Raw genomic sequence first — 14,773 nt, forward strand, 5'->3', positions numbered from 1 at the left:
TAGGAAAACGCAGGGAAATGAGAATTTCCCAGAAGGAGGGAGTGGGAGAGCCCCTCCAGCTAACAGAGGTGGTGTTGGGAGTCAGGCAGGTACACAATGGAAAAAGCTGGGGAAAGGATCCTTCCCCTTTGGATGCAGATGATACTCAGCCAATACATTATGTGTGGACATGTCCTACTGATGGAAATATTAGTGCTAAAATAACCACTTCTTTGAGCCTCCAAGTGTCCCTTCCACTACCCTAGCTGCCCTAGTCCCTCCCCCAGTCAGCCCCCTGCCCCACCGTCATCTGGCAACTAAAGGGGTGAATCCAGCCCAGCAAGGCTCCTCAGGACCCCCATTCCACTACTATACCTGTGTCTGTTCCCATGGGCCAGGCCTTGGGCCTTTATGATTGTTACATATTTTACCATCGCCCCTGCCTTCAGATACCCAAAGCGCCTGCACAAGGTGGTGAGGAGACTGGTCCCGAACTGTGATGTTCGCTTCCTCTTGTCGGAGAGTGGCAGCACCAAGGGGGCTGCCATGGTGACCGCGGTGGCCTCCCGTGTGCAGGCCCAACGGAAGCAGATCGACAAGGTGCTGGCTTTGTTCCGGCTGACTCGAGAGCAGCTTATGGATGTGCAGAGCAAGATGCGGACTGAGTTCGAGTATGGGCTGAAAAAGGACACCCACCTGATGGCCACAGTCAAGATGCTGCCCACCTACGTCTGCGGGACGCCGGATGGCACAGGTGGGCCGCGCACAGACCTCCCATCAAAACTCCTTCAATCCAGTTAGGCTTTTAGTTTTATTTTATGTTTTTAAATTTTTTTAAAAGAAGATTTTATTTATTTCTTTGAGAGAGAGAGAGAGAAAAAGAGAGAGCACGAGCAAGGGGAGAAAGAGAGGGAGAGAGAGACGCAGACTTCCCGCTGAGCAGGGAGCCCGACTCAGGGCTCGATCCCAGGAGCCTGGGATCATGACCCGAGCCGAAGGCAGATGCTTCACTGACTGCACCACAGAGGCACCTCAGGTTTTTAGTTTTAAAAGCCTTGGATTCATTTCTATAACGGAGGGAAGGGGAGTAAGGTAGAAGGTCAGTGCTCCTTCCCAATCTGTTTGCCTTGGTGAATCCCAGGCATTTGCAATGGAAGAATACCTAAGTGAGGTTATATGCGCATGCCTGTGTAGTTGAGAACATGCCGTGTACCCCACGCTGCTGGCAAACAGAAGACCCAGGTGTTGTCCCCCGGAGTTGCCATCTGGATACTTGGACTCGTCTGGCTTGCCTCCTGCTTGCTTCCCTGCCTCTCTTCTCCGGGGGCTTGGCTCTTCCTCTCTGCTCTCATTGTTTTCTGCCCCTGACTTTTCTGATCCTTGATTCTTCCCTGTGCTCAGCCAAGAGGAGCCACTAAACAACGGGGTCAGGTCTTTAGACAAGTGACTTCACCTCTTTGAACCTCAGGAGCCTCACCTGGAAATAATGACCTTTGTAAAATGCTCTATATCTTGTAATTTGTTTTGGAATCTTTAATTTCATCTCATCCTCGCAACCACTTTGTATGTTACACAAAGAAAAAATGATTCCCATTTTATTGCTGCCAAAACTGAGACTCAGAGAGGTCAGATGACATACTCAAGGTCGCACAGCTGCATTTGGGGTCTCTCAAAAACAGAGATCTTTTCCAGAGCCAATATCCTTCGAGTCTACATGGGAAAGAAACTAAGAGCAGTAAAAGACACTGTTCAAGTGTTTATTCATTCATTCCTTTCATCCTTCTGCCTTCATTTTTTAATTTTAATTTTTAAAAAATATTTATTTGAGAGAGAGAGTGAGAGAGAGCACGAGAGCAGGGTGAGGAGCAGAGGGAGAGACAGACTCCCTGCTGAGCAGAGAGCCCGACATGGAGCTCAATTCCAGGACTCTGTGATTATGACCTGAGCCGAAGGCAGATGCTTAACCGACTGAGCCACCCAGGCGCCCCTGCCTTCATTTTTCAAAGTTCCATTAATCATCTACAATATGTCAAGCTCTGGTCCAGGCAGGGTGATAGCGCAGGGAGGAAAACACAATCCCCACCCTTGTGGAGCTTACATTCTGTTGGGCTGGCAGACAATAAATGCCATATGAGGCCATGTAGCAGCAGGTGCTACAAAGAAAAACAGAGCAGGAGAAGGGGTTAGAGAGCTGGCTGGGAGTGATGTCTTTGGCAAATTCAAGAAACAGCAGAATGACCAGTATGGACAGAACAGAGTGAGAGAGGCAGAGGGCAAGGTGAAAGGTCATACAGGACAGACTCTGATGCTCTGCTATGTCAGAGAAATGAGAGATACTACTGGGGTGGCCCTGGATGATAGTCGGGGGCATTGGCCTCGACATGGCTTCTTATGAGTCAGGAGCAGGTGTGGGAATCCACAGATGGGAAGAGCAGGGGGCAGGAAGAATCATTTCATGCTCATGGTGAATAATTCCTGTGGGCCATAAGATGGGAACATCCTCCAGATTTCACTGCGGTCAGTGTAGCCTGACTTGGATTCACCTTCAGAGGCTCCTTGAGCTTAAGTATCATATATAGCCTTTACCAGATACCAAGAAAAGCAGGCTGGCCTCAGACAGGCTCGAAGTGCCTGTCCAGCGCTGGGATGCTGTGCTGGGTGACCCACGCTCCTCTGGCTTGGGCGCCCCAAGGGAGAAGGCTTGAGTCTGCTCTGTGTTGGCGGCTCCTCTCCCTCTCAATGCCTCCACACGAGCCCCTGCTCTGTGCATGCTGGTGGAATGCAGCTCTCACTTTCTCCACCACAGAGAAAGGGAAGTTCCTTGCCCTGGATCTGGGGGGAACCAACTTCCGGGTCCTCCTGGTAAAGATCAGAAGTGGACGGAGGTCGGTGCAAATGTACAACAAGATCTTTACCATCCCCTTGGAGATCATGCAGGGCACCGGCGAGGAGGTACAGGCGGGGCGGGGGAGTTCTGTGCCCAAGGGGCCGTCCTGCCCCCCATATTGCTGCGGGCCTGGGACGACTGCTACTCTCTCTCTGCAGTTGTTCGACCACATCGTGCAGTGCATCGCTGACTTCCTGGACTACATGGGCCTCAAGGGAGCCCAGCTGCCTTTGGGCTTCACGTTCTCATTTCCCTGCAGGCAGACGAGCATTGACAAGGTAAGACAGCCCGACAGCCTTCCCAACAGCCCGGTGCGCTGTCCACCAGAGGAACCTCGCGGTACCGCTGGGTCACTGTTTGTTGCCTTATTTAAGGGTCTCAGGTTCAGGGCAGCTGGGGAAACATAACTAAGCATTTGAACCATTTAATATTTTCTATTTCTTATGTTCCATTTTCATTGTTATGGAATAGCTCATTGTATGTATACACACTATTTTTAATTGCCACATTGTAGTTAAGAAAAACAGAGGCATGGAGAGGTTGAGTCAGTTGTCCAAGTTGCTACATCTATAAACAGTGGTGGAAGGTTCCAACCCAGGACACCCAGGACACCAGCCTGAGAGCCCAGGCTCTTGCACTTTACCCTTGGGGAAACCAGGACCCAGAACCAATATCCTGGAACCATCTTGGCTATAATACACAGTACACCTACATATATATAAATATATATATATATAAAAAATATATATATATAAAACCCCAAAATCAAGAAATAATATTCTTATTGTATGCGTTACACTCTATTTTTTATCCCATTTCATTTTGCATAGGAGAAACTCGAGCCACGCAGGTCTCATCTGATGGGTCGGTACAAAATCAGAACTGGAACAGATCTCTTCAGGGCTCTGAGAACACCATGGAAACACACATGCAAGCAGTTCCTTCCCACCCTATTATTCAGAGAATGGGGAGAGGGGGGTTCAAAGGGCTGAATTATTTGGTCATATGGCTAGCTCTTTTAAAATTAAAAATGCCAGAATGCTAAGAGCCAGAAGACCCATTTCTCAGGATTCCATTTCTCAAACATGTGCCGAGAAGGAGTGATCAAGGGTGTTCACTATAGCACCCCCTTTTTAATAAGGAAACACGAGAAATCGCTCACATGGCAGCGGAGGATGGCTAAAGAAACTCTGGCAGAGCAATCGTAAGGAATTACTTACTTGATCTGCATTTACCAGGCACATGCACAGTGCGTGCTCGGTGCCGGACACTGTTCTAAGTGCCTCACGGACACCACCCACCTGATGGGAGGCAGCACAGTGAACACGGTAGCTAAGAGCCTGGGTCTGGAAGCTCATCGAATCTTGGCTTCTCCACTTACTGACTGTGTGACCGGGGGCAAATTATTTAACCTCTCTGGACCTTCGTTTCCTCATTTGAAAAATGGGGATAAAAATAGTACTTATTTCATAGGTATTTTTTATTTCTATGCAGTTATATTTGAGGAATACTCCACGCAGTGAAGGGAGGGGGCAGATCCATATTAACCGACCCAGAAAGGTCTAGAAGATACGTTATTAAGTGGGAAAACCAAATTACAGTAGTCCACACACAGTGTGAATTTATTTTAAAATACATGTAAACGGAGAGAGAAAGTTTTGGAGGGAGTCCTATCTGCCTGATAGTAGAGGTTACCTCTCAGACTGGGGGGATGGTAAGTTAAAGGGGACTTTGTCCTTATCAGTAACACTTTAATTTTTTACAAGGGCAACATATTACTGTATGACCGCTGCCATAAAAAAATTAATATGCCATTCAGACAGCCGTGTGCCGCTGTCCACAGTCCTGAATGATCAATGCATGCCCAGGCACAGCCACTCCTCCTGACCCAGGACACCAGGTCTCTAGGCCTCTCCCAGGGGTTCTGACAGATTCATGGATACACGGTTAAGAGGGAGGGGGAGACAAATGGACAGCTGGTAGCAAAGCCACTGATGGCTAGGGAGAAAAAAGAAAGACTTTCAAAAAATATTTTTGTGTAATTGCAACTAAGACGAAAGATTTTCAACTGGGGGGTGAAACTCTGATGTTCTACATACATCCACCAGGGCAGGAACAAGGGAGCTGAACCTCCCAAGGACTGTGGAGAGAAGGAGGGAGACCAGGGCCGAGGGCCCCAGGGTGAGATGGCCATCTAGCCCACGGGGATGGGGGCACTGCCCTCAGAGCTGCTAGCCCCCTCCCCTATCCCAGGAGCTCTCCCGACCTAGATGCCCCAGCTTGACCTGTCCTCACCCCACCCCTGGCCCTAGGCTGTGGATTCTGAGGCTAGACTAACTCCTGTCTCTGGCTAAGAGTGTAATTAATCTTGGGCTTTCTTTTAAAAAAAAATGAAAAATACTTTTTCTCGGTATTATAAAAATTATACATGTGAACTTTGGGAAAACTAGAAAATATGGACACACAAAAAGGAAAGACTAAAAGGCACCCATAATCTTGCACCCAGAGAGAACCCCTGTCAACTTCGTGGTGTGGGCATTGTTGCACACCTTTTTCTAGATATGAGTGTGTGTGTGTGTGCGTGCGCGCACACATGTGTGTCTGTGGTTTTTAAAAGAATAATGTCTGTATTTATTTAATGTGTGTTCACTTTACAGTGTATGGTGAACATCTTTCTCTAAGAGTCAATGTTCTCTGACAGCCTGATTTTTTTATAACTGTTTAACATTTTCTATATCAATGCACAAGATAATAGATCTATATCATTGGAACGATAGGCTGCATCTAGTTTTTCATTGTGGAACCATGCTTTGATGGATGTGTTGTAGCTTTTATCTTTCATCACATCTTAATCTGTCCTTGGCTGAATTAGACATAGAATCACTATGATCCAGGCCCAGTGACTAGCAGCCGACCACAGCATTTTGCATCTTTTTGATGTTGAGGTTGTGTAGTGGTCCCAGCAAACTATTGCTCAAAAGAATTTCTCCTTTCTTTCAGGGAACACTCATTGAGTGGACCAAAGGCTTCAAGGCCACTGATTGTGAAGGGGAAGACATGGTGGACATGCTCAGGGAAGCCATCAAGAGGAGAAATGTATGTTATGGTGTTGAGGCTGATGCCCAACATTGCGCCTTCTCCCAGGCCCCTTTGCTCTGCCATCCTGTGCCCAGCCCTGTGCCTCTGGTCTCTGCTCCCCTTGGGCTGATATGCCCCTCCTGAGCCTGTTTGGCATGCACATCCTACTTATAGTATGGCTGCTTCCTTTGCAGGAGTTTGACCTGGACATAGTTGCACTTGTAAATGACACAGTGGGGACCATGATGACGTGTGGCCATGAAGATCCTAATTGTGAGATTGGCCTGATTGCAGGTAAGTGGTCAGGCATGTCCCATTAGCCTACTCCCGTCTGATCTTTTGGTGGTTTCCTTTTCACATAGTGTGGGGCTGGGGGTGGGGGTGGGGTTGGGTGGAGCATTGTTCCATTACACAGAGGTTCTAAAGCCAGCTTTGTCCAAGGCAGAGATTAAGTTAAGATTAGGATTCCAGGTCTCCTAATTTCGAAATCTTTACTTCATATCTTTCTCCTTAAGGGTCCTAAGCCAACGTTGTCCTTTTGTTGAGGAAGGAGAATAGCATAGAAAGAGGGGTTTTCAAATTAGGGCCTTGGGGTAGAGGATCCGGAGTGGAAAGAGGCCACTGTTGTTTTGGGGCTGATTTTCATCAGCTCCAATGTACACCTCCTCTGGTAACTGACCTCTTCTGGCTGTGGGTGCACAGGATGGGGGAGAGTTGGAAGGAAACCTAGAAGGGAAGGGAGTGGCCTGACATGTGATACAGGCATTTAAGGGGCTTTGGGGGAGAATTCTGGCAGTGATTAAGGGCAAGGGTGGATTTCAGGGGGCTGACTCTCTAACTGGTGAGGGGATGGGTAGAATTTGAACAGGTGAAGATGGAGATGATGAGCATTCCAAGGGACGGGCACAGGTTAGTAATGACAGAATCTAGGCAAGTTGTTCCAGTTGGCTGTCCAGGCTTCCCGATGTGAGCAGGGGGTAGAACAAGGAGATGGGGAGATAGTGAGACACCTCCAATGCCAGCTAAGAGGTTTCATCTCACTGTAGCTCTTACCCGCTTTGTGACAATGGACAGGTTACTTACTCTGCCTGGGCTTGAGTTTCCTCATCTGTGGGGGCGGGGCACCTAGAATTAGGAGCGCAAAGGGGTGAGATTTGTTGGATTGCATATAACAGTTGCCTGGACTGTTGCACTGAGAATAGTTCTGAGACCAGGTCAGGGGCAAAGGAGAAAGAAGGTGGCCTACAGCTGCCAATGTTTACTTCTCCAAGACTAGAAAATTCCTCATGGTCCTGTCTAGCTCTGGCTGCTAACTGTGACTACTTGGGAGCCCATCTTGTGTACCCAGAGCTTAACAGTAATGGTGAGGATGCTGATGTAATGTGTTGGTGGTGACGAGGAGGGGGAGGATGGTGTTCTCTTGGGCACCACTTACTATGTGGAGGAAGCAACTCACTGTTTTCTTTAGAACAAACCTATAAGGCAGGTATTATTTCCTTTTTACAGATGAAGAAATTGGACCTCTAAAAGATGAGATACTTGTCTACGGTCCCTAGTTATGAATGTAAAGCTGGAATTCACACCCAGTCATACCTGACTTCAAGCCTAAATTTCTCTCCACTGCCCCCTCTGCCTCTTTAGGACCTGGTGATGTTTTTGAAGTCTAAAGTCCCTCCATGCTTCCTTTTAGGAACAGGCAGCAACATGTGCTACATGGAGGAGATGAGGAACATTGAACTGGTGGAAGGGGATGAAGGGAAGATGTGCATTAACACAGAATGGGGAGCATTTGGAGATAATGGCTGCATAGACGACATCTGGACCCAATATGACAAGAAGGTGAATGAGGGGTCCTTGAACCCTGGCAAACAGAGGTGAGGAGGGTGGATGTGTATATTTATGTAGTTGTGCAGTGTGTGACTTTATCAGATCGGGGGGGGGGTGTACTATATTCATACCATAGCTGCTATAGCTTTGTATTTTTATTACTACTCCCCATCAGAGGTCAGGGAAGTGTCTTATTGGAACGAAAGCAAAATACAGGACAAGTTTCCAAGAAGTACAAAGAAGGGGTGGCTTTTTCTAATCACCATAAGGTACCATAAGGTCCAGTGGTGGCTTTGGAAGTGATTTAGACATGGTCATCAAGTTCATTCACTGTGGGCCAAGTGTCACAGAGCAGGGGCATGCTGACTTAGTGGGCCCTCTCGGGATGGGCTTCTAGTAGACCCAGTTTAGAGGTCAACATCCTCAGCCTTTCAAGGTCTGGCTACCAGGTTGGTGACCCCTGTTGTGCTGGGGGTGGGGAAGTGCGAGCAGGTGGCGGATGGGAGTACTGGTTCTCAACCATGATGTCATGTCCCATCATGGGTCACAGTTACTGGGGAGGTAGATTCTAATTACCAGCCATACTACTAAAAATACTGAAATCAATGAATGATTCTTTAAAAAAAATTGAGTACATTTTCGCTTGTGTTCTCATCTAGCTTCTTGAGTCAAAGAGAAAGGGGTAGGTAGAGATAGAGTTAGCATGCTAGGAATTGATAATTAACTCAGGCCCATCCATGACAGCACGTGTTGGCAAACTTTTTCTGTAAAGGACCAGATTGTAAATGCTTTACCCTCAGGCCATATGGTCTTTGTCACAATGAAACTCAGTGTCTTAGTGTATAAAATAAAATGAAAATATAGATTTATCCTGATGATGATATCCCAGTGGCGAAGTTGAACAGATAGGAAACATAATGAGATCCGTGGGCCACAGATGCCTTGGTAACTGTGGAACCGAGAATTCGGTACAGGAAGATACCTGGGCAAGGCCAGGACCAGCCTGAATGGTCCTTGGTCTTCCGTTGGCACTAGCCTTCATAGCTGGGAGGAAGGTGAGTTGTGGGAAGCCCAGCTGAACCAGGGGTTGCTCCAAAAAGAAGGGACCTTATCTCTGAATCCCAAGTTGGGGCATTCGAGCATCATGGCTCTTCTCAAGGGGTAAGTGCCTTCTGACTTAGTTTTGTGTCTGAATCCATTGGAGGCTCACATTTTTTAGAGTGAGAGCTTAAGGGGGCAACACATTTGAGTTTGCTTCGCTGTCACTATTATTTGAGTATTGGTTCCTTAGACTGCTGAGGTCCTGAGCAGTAAAGCGAATACAGGTCCAGCGCACAAGTCTCAGACACAGCTTCCCACTTGACCCTGCAGGCCGTGGCAGTCCAGCTCCTCATCACTGTTAGTAACGCTATCTCTCATGCCCATGCACAGTGCCTGGTCAGTGCCTGCTGGTTACAAAGTCCCTTTTCCTCTTGCTCCTTCCCTCATGGAGCTCACAGCCTGGTAGAAAGAGGGGCTTGGCTCCCTTCCAACATGTTTAAAGAACCCCTGGTGTGTGCGGTTTAAGTACAGTATTTCATGAAGCAGCATCTCTAATGGAACAGATTTCTTCAATTACAAAGCCAAGGGGAATCTAGTAAACCAGATTTATAATACAAAGCCAAGGAGAACTGGCTTTGGGACCTGGAAAGGGACTCGCTTTTGCTCAGTGCCTGCTGTGTACCAGATGCTGGCCTCCCAACACTCTTGTGAGATCAAGCTTTTGCTCTCTGTTTTATGGATGATGGCTCACAGTGTTCGCTCATGAGGCCAGTATGGGGCATTGTTGGGACCTGGCTTCTTCCCGGTCAACAGGGCTCCAAAGACTCGGCTGTCCCATATTGTGCAGACTTCTGCATTGCATTTCTCTGGGCCTACTGCCCACTCTGAACCACTCCAAACCAGGCAGTTGTTGGATGCCAGTGGTATACCATCCATACCCAGACCCAAGGTCCTTTTGTGAACCACTCACCAGTGCTGATTTTCCTGCTTCTATCAACCTTATCCCCATTCTCCACACAGATACGAGAAAATGACCAGTGGGATGTACCTGGGGGAGATTGTGCGGCAGATCCTGATTGACCTGACCAAGCAGGGTCTCCTCTTCCGAGGGCAGATTTCAGAGCGTCTCCAGACCAGGGGCATCTTTGAAACCAAGTTCCTGTCCCAGATTGAAAGGTGATGTGGGATCAAGTTCACCTGCTCGGTGTGAGAGGCCCTGACTGGGATGTGCTGCTGTCAGGCTGGGGTCCAGCAGACTTGAGATTTAAAAATAAAAACAGTAAGAGCCTGGCTGGGCAAGGGGTTTCCTCCTAGAGCTGCTCTGTCTCTCTAGCTGCATCAGGGACCACAGCACACAGCTGAAGGGCCAGCCACGTGCCTGAGCCCTGAGCTTCCTAAACTGTTACACGGGAGTTAGCTTCGGCTAAAAAATGATCCTCTTTTGTTTCTGAAAAGATGATGTGTCCATAATACGAAAGAAAACTCTTTTAAGAAATCACCCATATGGTCATGATTAAATATAATTGTTTTGATTTTTGCATATTCCCTTTCAAGTTTTTAAATGTGTGTAAACATAATTGCAATCATACCACACATATCATTCTATACATTGTTTACTTAGTGTTTGTACGTGACAATTTTCAGTTACAATTCTGAAATAATTATGAAAATTTTTAACATATATAGGAGTAGAGGGAATGGTAAAATGAATCTAATATTTGCACCACTATCTTCAACAATGATCAACTCACAGCCAAACTCAGTCCATTAATATACACTTGCTTTTCCCACCCCCAAACTGGATTGATTCGAAACAAATCTCCCATTTTATGTCAGTTTATCTATAAATATTTTAAAATGTATTTCTAAAATATTAGTTCTTTGAAAAAACCATAACCTTCTACTCCTGAAACCAAGACTACACTATATGTTAACTATCTAGAATTTAAATAAAAATTTGAAACAAAACAAAACAAACAAAAAATCCTTAAAAACAAGTAATAAAAAAACCATAACCATGTACTATCATCACACCTAAAATAGCTAATGATAAACCTTAATCTCAAAATATGCTGCCAGTGTTTCTATTTTCCAAATTGCCTAAAAATAATGGTTTTTGTTTGCATCCATAGCCAAACAAGGTCCATAAAGTGCAGTTGGTTGATATGTCTTTTAAAAATCTCTTTTAATGTATAGACTTCTCCTCTTGTTTCCCCTTGGAATGTATTTGATGAAGAAACTGTCATTGTATCCTAGAAGTTTCCTGTGTTCTAGATTTTGCTGATTACAGCATTTAGCATTTTCCTCTCCCCTGTATTTCTTGCAAACTCACAGGAAGACCCAGATGCCTGGTTAGATTCAGTACTGAAGTTTGGACAAGAATATTTCATAGGGGCATTGAACTGTCTGTCTGTCTTTTCTGATCTTAGCAGTCATTGATGCTCATTGCTTAGATCTGTGATTCTAAAATGATGACAAGTTAATGCTAACACTCCTGCATTTTCTAGCTGGAATACTTCTAGAAAGAGAAACTTCCCCATCTCAACTCTTTGGTGTAATTATCATTTTAAATGGCTGTGTAATGTTACATTATATTGCTATACTGTAATTTACTAAACTTTCCCTTTAGTATAAGATGTCTAGCTTGTAATTTATGGATTTCCGCAATTCTGTGTAACACCATCATATTTCTTTTTTGTGTTATCATTTGTATCTCACAGATTATTTCCTTAGGAGTAGAAGTGTTTTGTTAAAAGAAGCATTTCCCTATGGACACACTTTTAAAAATATGGTTCCAGTTTCCACCACCACTAGTTATGTACAAACGTGTCAGTTTCACTGCTTTTCCTACCAGCACTTGTTCTATCAGAAGTTTCGTATTTGGAATTTCTGTCAATTTGCATTCATTCAGTTAATTTTACTGGTCTTTATGGCCAGATGCCAGCAAGCCAAAAATCACTTTGGGAGGAAAGGAAAACTCTTTAGAAGTGAAAGCAGTGTACTTAATGAGAGAGATCAGATGGACTGTTGCAGAGCAGATCTTGCCGTCTAAGGAGATGGTAGTAGAATCAGTAGCAGCAGCAGCGATTTTGTGATTGTGATATGTTGATCAGCAGATATCCAGCATCCTTTCTGTCTGGCTTCAACCCATTAGATTCAAAAGTGTAAGTTAAAAGTCATCACCTTTGATGACCAGAGGGATCCTCTTTTGCTGTGGGAGCAAATGGTTTCTTCCTCAAACGGACTATCTTTGCGTTGCCTTTTTTGTTGTTGTTGTTGTTGTTGCCTGAATAAAAAGGGGAAAATGTTCTTGGACAAGAGTAAGTTAGCAGGACCTATATGCCTCCAGAAATATTTGCTTCTGCCGCACAAAAGGTGTCTGCTTTGGATGCTTTGATTTCCTGTTTCTAGGTATTTTATTTGTTTTTAAACTTCATGGAATAAAAAGAAAATCATATCCAGTGTCCTGCCAGTTGGGAATGGGAGGTGCTGTGCTGACTGTGGCCCATTTCAAAGCACATTGTCCATTGGATGCAACAGGGATTCTTGGGGGGAATCCTGGTCTTCTACAGTCTCCAAGCCTGAGTTTAAGATTGCTTATGCTGTGTGACCTGAGGCAAGTCACATTACCTCTCTGGATGACAATTTCTTTTTTTTTTTAAGATTTTATTTATTTATTTGACAGTGAGAGACACAGTGAGAGAGTGAGAAGGGAACATAAGCAGGGGCAGAGGGAGAGGGAGAAGCAGGCTTCCTACGGAGCAGGGAGCCTGATGTGGGGCTCGATCCCAGGACCCTGGGATCATGACCTAATCAGAAGGCAGACGCTTAACGACTGAGCCACCCAGGCGCCCCTGGATAACAATTTCTTTCCTTATAGAAAATAAATGCTCTACTGTTTAACCCCAGTGATTAGGGGAATGTACATGAAAGAACTAGGTAAACTGTGATGGGCTAGACTGTGGAAGGAATTTCAGGTTTTATTATTTTACATACTGAAAAAAACCCACGTTTTTTCATCCTATACAAATATTACTCATTCATAAACAAAAGGAAGGGGCATCTGGCTGGCTCAGTTGGAAGAGAATATGACTCTTGATCTCGGGGTTGTGAGTTCAAGCCCCAAGTTGGGTGCAGAGATTACTTTTTTTTCTTTAAGATTTTATTTATTTGAGAGATTGAGAGTGAGAGAGAGAGAGAGAGCATGAGTTGGGTGAGGGGCAGAGGGAGAAGCAGACTCCCCACTGAGCAAGGAGCCCGATGTGGGGCTCGATCTCAGAACCCTAAGATCATGACCTGAGCCGAAGGCAGATGCTTAACCTACTGAGCCACCCAGGTGTCCTGGGTGTAGAGATTACTTAAATTAAAAAAAAAAAAAAAGGCAAAAGGAAGAAAAGAACTACCAGTAATCCTACCAGCATCTGAATAGATTTCCTTCTGCTCTGATTTTTTTTTTCTGCGCAAAGACAAACATTCAAAAACAAAAACAAACCAAGATCATATGGCACATAGTATTTTATCATCTATTTTTTTGACTTATATGTCATGAACATTTGCCATAGCATTAAACATTGTCACACAAGCTCATTGTTAGGGTCTACAAAGGATTCTATTCTCTGACTACACCACCATTTACCTGCTGAATCCGCTGTATAACCAGACAGGTTATTTCTCAGTTTTTCTCCCTTAATAACATTCTTCTTCCCTATGTATTCCTTGAGACAGTCAAGGATATAATTTTACCTTGTTTAGCTTGGAAGCCAGAGCTCTATGAGTTCACTGGGAGATAATCAGGGTCTAGACTTGAGGCCAGCCTGTCCCCACGGCAGGTGCTTCTCTGCTTTGTGCTTATGTGCTTACGGTCCTGTGTGTGGGTTCCTGTTCACTGAGGTGCTGATTGTACTTTGTTTACTAATTTATTCACTTCCCCATTGAATGTACACAGCCCTATGCTGGCTACTATTGAGAATACAGTCTTACCCTCAAAGAGCATGTAGTCTAGATGGGAAGAGAAAACGGAAAATCAGAAAAAGTTAAGTAGAAGGAAAGTTGGCCTCCAGGTGAACAGGGCCAGAGTAATGGGAACTGGCATGCGCAGGGGCAGAGCTTAGACTTGGTGTGAGAAGGCATGTGCTCGAATCCCTGCTCTCTGCTGTCTGTGGGTAAGTTTCTAGCAATTCTGAACCTCAGATTCCTCTTCTGAAAACGTACACCCGATGTGTTGCTTGCTGAATCTAATAATAGCTTCTAGTGAGATAATAGGTTTGAACATGCCTAACACCAGAGGGGCCCACACTTTATTTTTTAAAGATGGTGGGACTTCTGGGGGGGGGGTGCTGCAGGTGTCGCAGGCTTCCTTGAGTCCCAGCTGCTATGGCATTCTGCTCTAACGCAGCCATTGCCTGGATCATTTTTTCCCTCCCTCCGCCTAAGGCCTCTAGGGATGTGGGGTCTGTGAGCCATGTGGAGCAGGGTCCAGGGCCCCAGGAAGCAGGTTCTGACGTCCTGCTCTGCTTGCCCGCAGCGATCGGCTGGCCCTCCTCCAGGTCAGGAGGATCCTGCAGCAGCTCGGCCTGGACAGCACGTGTGAGGACAGCATTGTGGTGAAGGAGGTGTGCGGAGCTGTGTCCCGGCGGGCAGCCCAGCTCTATGGCGCCGGCCTAGCTGCTGTCGTGGAGAAGAGGAGGCAAGACCAGGGGCTGGAGTACCTGAAGATCACCGTGGGAGTGGACGGCACCCTGTACAAGCTACACCCGCAGTGAGTGCCCCAGAGAGGCCCCCACTGCATCTAACAGATGAGATGGGAGCCCGCGTGGCTCTCTTTCCTAGTGGTTAGGATGTCGGAGTGCTCGCCATCCTCTCTGAACCCCATGCTCCTCAAGGCAGTAGTAATCTCTACCTCATAGGGCTGAGTAAGGATTGAGGTCCCAGTGCTCAACAAATACAAGTGATTAGTACTAA

General features: G+C 46.0%; 1 protein-coding gene across 1 annotated transcript in view; it reads left to right on the top strand.

Annotated features, from left to right (window-relative positions):
- HKDC1 (hexokinase domain containing 1) overlaps positions 1-14,773 on the top strand; it is a 41,337-nt gene that overhangs the window by 23,198 nt on the left and 3,366 nt on the right. The window contains exons 10-17 of the mRNA XM_027597127.1: positions 429-733; positions 2,786-2,931; positions 3,025-3,144; positions 5,867-5,962; positions 6,139-6,238; positions 7,635-7,818; positions 9,833-9,988; positions 14,337-14,570. Coding sequence (XP_027452928.1) covers positions 429-733; positions 2,786-2,931; positions 3,025-3,144; positions 5,867-5,962; positions 6,139-6,238; positions 7,635-7,818; positions 9,833-9,988; positions 14,337-14,570 — 1,341 coding nt within the window. The remainder of the gene's footprint in view (positions 1-428; positions 734-2,785; positions 2,932-3,024; positions 3,145-5,866; positions 5,963-6,138; positions 6,239-7,634; positions 7,819-9,832; positions 9,989-14,336; positions 14,571-14,773) is intronic.

This window comes from Zalophus californianus, chromosome 15 (assembly GCF_009762305.2).
Source record: "Zalophus californianus isolate mZalCal1 chromosome 15, mZalCal1.pri.v2, whole genome shotgun sequence".
NCBI classification, from domain to species: domain Eukaryota; kingdom Metazoa; phylum Chordata; class Mammalia; order Carnivora; family Otariidae; genus Zalophus; species Zalophus californianus.